Raw genomic sequence first — 5,993 nt, 5'->3', positions numbered from 1 at the left:
CGCACAAACAATCAAAAACACATATAATTTGAAACAACAAATGAGAGGACAACCGGAAAATGTATACCTTTGCGACATTTCGTCGAACATATTGGAGGCGGTGACCGTCGGCCTGGCCACATCGTCCTCCACGGCCGACGGTGGCGGCGGGGGAGGTTGAGGAATGGATGTAGGGCTGTTGGAGGAGGCCGCCAACCGCATCGGCTGCGATTCGTCACCCCGAGCCGCCGCGACCGCCTTGGAGAGCTTCACCGGCCGCGTAGAACTGTCGGTCGGGTTGCGGCTGCGGTTGGCTGCCCGTTTTCCGCCGCCTCGTCCCTTCGTCGGCTTTGCCGCCGGCGCGGTGGCCACCAGCCGGGGCGGCGCTAATCCGGGCAGGCGTGCGGGGGGCGACGGCATGGCAACGGTTGCGGGCGAGATGGCAGCGGCGGCGACCACGTGGATCAGTCCACCGGCTGCGGCGGCGGTGGAGAAGGCGGGAGGGGGGGTGGGAAATGAAATGAAGTGGCGGTTGGGCGTTCGCGGGCGGCGACTGGTTTTGGACCAGATACACCTCGTGATGTAAATTTGCACCGCGAGGTGTTGCGTTTTACATCACGAGGAGGCCGCGGTCCAATTTTTTTTACATATGGACCATCTGCTGGAGAAGCGTTTTTTTTCCTCAGACGGTCAAAAAGTTAGGTATTTTTACATTTAGACCGTCTATTGGAGATGCTCTAAGGATCGACATAACAAAACCGAAAAGACAGAACGTCTTTTAGCTTGACACCAACGCCCGTTACGTGCCTCCGACACCATCACAACAACCACCAAAGGAAAAAAAGTAACGGATGACCTTCTCACCCGAGCTCGACGCAGCTCCATCGCTGACATACAACTTTGCGGATCTCCAAGGTGGCTCATTAAAGATGAAGCCATTATTGTTGAATGAATCAGACCGGGATAACACCCTAAACACACCATCGAACTCCAGATCTGACATCCCTCCACGACTAAGACGACGAAGGAGGAAATCATACCTTCCATCCATCAACCACAAACCCAACACACGCTCTGTATTCCATATGTTATCGATGCAGACCACAATCTGCATCCCCTCCTGGACTACCTCCCAAGCTATGCGCCGATGCTGGAGCAGACACTGTCGCAACGGTGAAGCCCGGGGACACTAATCCATCACAAGGATGCCGCCGCCATGACATCCCCGTATAAACATACCGGTTCTCAAATCCTTCGCCGACAATAAAAACGATTGCCTCGTTGGGAAAGAATCTGAAACTTCTTTATTCCGTATCGCTGTCGTCGCCGCCAAAGTTACGAAGTCAAACAATCTAAAAACCTAAGCTGTTAGGGTCTTGAACCTAAAACTAAAATGATCCACACGTGCGGGATCCGGCAAACCCTTCATCACCGACGACCAAGGAGCCGCCAGGAGACGGCGACAGAAGAGCTGGTTCTCTCGGCGACGTCTAGGTTGCCGTCGCTGACCAAAAAGTTGCAAACTACTTCCTCTGTAAATTAATATAAAAACGTTTACATTATTAAAATAGTGTCCGAAATGCTTTTATATTAGTTTACAGAGGGAGTATGCAGTATCTGTTTGAAGCGAAGAAGTCCACTCTTCCAAGTAGTACTAGGATGTCACACTTCTACCGTTCCGTAGTACACGTCCTTTCCATCAGCTGCCCATCCGACCGTCCATTTTTTTGATCGGACGGTGCAACGACAGCAAGAACAATCCCCAAAGATTCTTGAAAAAAGCAGACCCGGGAAAGAAAGAGAGAGGCGCAGCACGTAAAGAGAAATGAAACGCTTCAACGAATAAAGCCACCACCGCTTTTTTTCCCCTTGAGATCTTGAGATATAAATAAAGCCACTACTCTGCTGCTACTGCTAGTAGTGCAAGAGGGAGGGAGGGAGAGACAGAGCGGTGCGAGAAGCAGGTGGAGCTGCAACAGCTTGCCACATCTCCCCTTGCATGCCGATCGCCTCCAAGCTCCTGTACTTCCAGCGCCGCCCCTCGCCGGCGCCGCCGGATCCCCCCGACCCGCGCCGCCGGCCCTGCCGCGGGGCGAGCGCCTCCGGGCCCCGCCGCCAGCGCAGCTCGGCCGTCTCTCACCACCACCACCACCACCACCACCACAAGCCGGTGGGTTCGCGCCGTTTCATCTTTCTCGATCCCCTCCCTACTTGACTCAAGATGCCTTCGCTCTCTTACGTTTTTTTGTCTAGTGATGATGAAGAAACATGCATGGCTTAGTTGCCTCAAATTGCGGGCGCGTGTTTTTGCAAGTCCGCGTGTTACGGATTTGACGCGGCGGAAATGGAGGGTTTGCGGGTCTGCGTATGGACGAGGGTCTGCGGAAAATACTGCGAATTCCGTTCGAAAAACTAGATGACGCGGTAGGATTGGGACGCCATGGAGTCAGAGCAGTTCTGGTTAGCCAAGATTCAAGAACAGGGTGGGTAAAATTCTGGTTAGTCAACATTCAAGAACAGGGTGGGTAAAATTCATATTTTATACATGGACGGAGGTGCCCAGTTTTGGTAGTGCTTAATCCAGAAAAGCTACTGTTACTACTAGATTTTGTTTGTTTATTAGATGAAGGGAGAAATACTGTTATTTTTGCTGGACTAACATGAAGATCTCCCAAGTAGAATATGTACTAAGTAATCTCGGTGTACGTTTGTTTGCGGGGATTGGTTGGGAATTCAGATGAACCAGGGTGTGGAACCATGAACCATCTGCACTTCTGTTTATGTGTGTGCCCTTGGTTCAGTACCTGACTGCCTACATGTTTGGCCCACGCACAAATTGTTCACTGTATAGGAATGGTTGTGTTGCATATAGCTTTTGTTAGTATGTTCATGTCTTCTTTTATCTTGATTCTGCATCGAAGGGACAGTCTCGTATTTCCTCATGAACTTCCACAAAGAGGCTGCAGATGTTCTTGGCAAATCTCAGCTGCTACCAGAAATTTTGTGCAGTCTTTTTCCAAAGTATATATAAGTAACCGGTTTTAGAACTCAGGGGGTTCGTGTACTTCACTGAGAACCATACTTTTACGGTAAGTGTTATCATAGAGCCAGCATATACTGGAATATTCTTTCCTAGAAAATGAGGCTCTGCTAATCTATTGTGAACAGTTCAGTGTGTGTGCATGATAATGATAGTTCTTTTGAACAGACATTCGCCTATTCCATGACATGATGCGTTGCAGCCTTGCAGGCTTTGGTAGAATGATTAAGCCAAAGCTTTAAGTGGCCGAAATCATTGTGGAACTACAAAGTGCTAATCTTTGTGGTTGCTCACTGTCTGAATGTTTATTTTCAGAAGGAGCAGCTACTTGTTTAGTGAGTGTTATTATGTCCAATATTCCTCATGTTTGGTCAATTTCTACCAAAATACTTGCTAGAATTCCAATAATCGAGCAAATACAGTTTTGAAACATATCGCAGTTATGAGCGGATGAACCCTTGACCCTTATCGCGGGCTTGTAGCCTATGGAAAATTAGTTAACTATACATAGAATCTCCTGTTGATGTCATGAGCTTGTCGTTATTTCTTATGTATCATCGAACTATTTGCAGGCATGCAACAAACCACTTTCGGCGGGGAATAACACAATATGATTTTCCCAAGTTTGCTGTTATGATGATAATAGTGGTGAAAAGTCCTTCACTCACTACGAATAGTTTCTAACATCTGTTTACTTTAAAAAAATAAAAACAGGGCCAGGAACTTGTTCCAGGAATCCAAAGAGATGGTGCTAAGCTTGTGGGGTGTGCTGGAAACAAAATAGAACATATAGGGTTCACGTGCTCAAGCTCAACGCTAAGCCGCAGTGTATCGGATCATGGTCGGCTCCCTGATGCTGTTCAACAGGCTAGAGAAAGGCTTCTTCAGAGGCTTAATAGCGTGGACTTGTCAGGAAGAAGGTCAGCAGCATATCTTATCACATTGTTCTTCCAGCGCAGAATTTGATCTATATTCGATCTATGTTTAGTCATGTTCAAGCATTGTTTCAGGGAGAACACTTCGTCCTCAGAGACCATTTGGGCTGGAATAGTAACTCATCCTGCTGACATCGGTGCCTCCATCGTGGCCGATAGCGAAGTTGGTAGCCTAACCAATTACTTCCAGTCTAGTGTATCCATCACCACCTACAACAGAGTCCAAGAAACATTCCCAGAGCCTCTCAGCGCCGTGGATAAGTGCATGCCTGTCGCCCCGTGCACCCAGCCGGTCCCTGTGCTACAAGGAACGGCCTGCGAAGACGTGGAAGAAGGCGAATGTGCCCGGACTTCGCCGGAGTGCTCGATATGCCTGGAGAGGTGCGGCGAGGCGGACGGGCTCATGCAGCTGCGCTGCAAGCATGTCTTCCACTCGGCCTGCCTCGAACGGTGGCTTCGATCCCACGGCGACTGCCCCTACTGCAGGGGCAGTGTGCTTCTGACGTCGGATGAATGAGAAAACTCAACTATGGATGCGATGCAGCTTAACCTGTTCTACCAAGGACCTTTGAGTTTGTTATAATTAAGTAGCGAGGTGATGACGCTGTGCTTGAGCGATGAGTTGCTACAACAGTACAACTGGCTCCTTATCTCTGTACAACTACGGAATCATGAGATTAGAAGCAGTAAGATAGCTGTGTTATGAGGATATTCATTTCTGAGCCCAGGCTCAGCTGCACCCGAAATGACGTCCGTCTGCTTGCGTAGGGATGTGTGCCCTCCAAGGTATTCTCAAACGTATTTTACTTGTATGGGCTTTAAACAATGCGACGGGCCAGGGCACATTAATTGTGACGGCAGGGTTAGAGCATCTAAAGTCGGACCCCTCGTATCCGTCTCAAACAAAGTCGGACCCCTCGTATCCGTCTCAAACATGCGCACGCAACCGTCAGGTCACTAACTGGTTACAAAATTTTGACCCATTCGGATCATCAAATGAACCTCAAACGTTCGGATTGACCGGCATACCTCATATCCAGTCCAAATATAAGGAGGATATGAGGAGCCCGGGCACGTCGGATCCGACAACCCAACATCATCATAAATTCCCTCAAATTCTCAAAACCCTCCCTCCTTTTCTTGTTGTCTTCTAACATTTCTTGCGCCCGAGCCCTCGTCGTCCGACACCCTTCCTCTTCATCCTCACCACCTGTCCCGATCCACCGGCGTGATGTCTTCCCGACCGCCTTGACGAAGATGCAGTTCGTCTCGTCCGTCGCCGTCCCTTCCTCCGCTTTGGCTTGCAAGCCAGAGAACGTCGTCCGTAAGATGCGCCGTCATCGGTAGTGATAGAGGGAGGCAGAGTTGGAGTCACAGGTAGGTGCGGGCATCACAGAGGTGATGTCTCTCCCGACACGCTAGGGACCCCACACCCCATCCATTCAAGCATCGAAGCAGATTATGTCGTCGGGCAACTTGGGTCCAAGGAGGATCCGAAGGCCGGCTCAACCATTTTGGAGAGCTTTCCGGCCCTGCAGAATCCGTCGGTTGACGAATGTGAGTCGTTGCAGCTCGCTCGGGAGCAGATGAGCACATGCACCGCCACCATCTGTGCTGCACCCAGCATGTTCGATGGAATGACTGAACAAGACCGGGTAGGTTTTCTTCTGTCCGATCAAATGTTTAATGTTTTGCATAGATCACTAGTTCGCACATGATGAATGCTTGCAAACCATGAACATATAGGTCACATATGTGACAAGCATGATCAATGATAATGAATATCCGATCAAATTGGAATATGAAATGGAGGATACCATGCATTTGTACTTGGGGCAACGTCTGATCTCAATCCGAGCAAGAAGAAGAAGAAGGGCAAAACGGGTAAGGGAGTAGGTCCGACTTTCACAAGATTTGAGGATGTCTTGTTGGTCGAATCTTGGTTGGGCACAACATTGGATCCAATAAGCGACACCGAGCGAAATGGAACCACGTATTGGGAGAATGTTTGGAAGGACTATCATGAACGCAGGTAGTAT

The 5,993-nt window shown here is 49.3% G+C and overlaps 1 protein-coding gene across 1 annotated transcript; it reads left to right on the top strand.

Annotated features, from left to right (window-relative positions):
- Window positions 1-1,899: 1,899 nt before the first annotated feature.
- Window positions 1,900-4,665, top strand: LOC123398195 (probable E3 ubiquitin-protein ligase RHY1A). Its single transcript, XM_045092694.1, has 3 exons — window positions 1,900-2,149; window positions 3,734-3,939; window positions 4,030-4,665. Exons 1-3 carry the CDS (start codon window positions 1,979-1,981, stop codon window positions 4,469-4,471), a joined length of 819 nt encoding a protein of 272 aa, XP_044948629.1. The 5' UTR covers window positions 1,900-1,978; the 3' UTR covers window positions 4,472-4,665.
- Window positions 4,666-5,993: the final 1,328 nt, after the last annotated feature.

This window comes from Hordeum vulgare, chromosome 5H (genome assembly GCF_904849725.1).
Source record: "Hordeum vulgare subsp. vulgare chromosome 5H, MorexV3_pseudomolecules_assembly, whole genome shotgun sequence".
Classification (NCBI taxonomy): domain Eukaryota; kingdom Viridiplantae; phylum Streptophyta; class Magnoliopsida; order Poales; family Poaceae; genus Hordeum; species Hordeum vulgare.
The sequence above is the reverse complement of the archived record's forward strand: the minus strand, read 5'-3'. Positions and strand labels throughout refer to the sequence as shown.

Bases quoted from the DNA above. Each gene is read 5' to 3' on its own strand.
- LOC123398195 (XM_045092694.1), top strand. From the start codon at position 1,979: ATGCCGATCGCCTCCAAGCTCCTGTACTTCCAGCGCCGCCCCTCGCCG. The intron at 2,150-3,733 runs GTGGGTTCGCGC...AAATAAAAACAG, and splicing joins ACCACCACCACCACAAGCCG to GGCCAGGAACTTGTTCCAGG. The intron at 3,940-4,029 runs GTCAGCAGCATA...GCATTGTTTCAG, and splicing joins GTGGACTTGTCAGGAAGAAG to GGAGAACACTTCGTCCTCAG.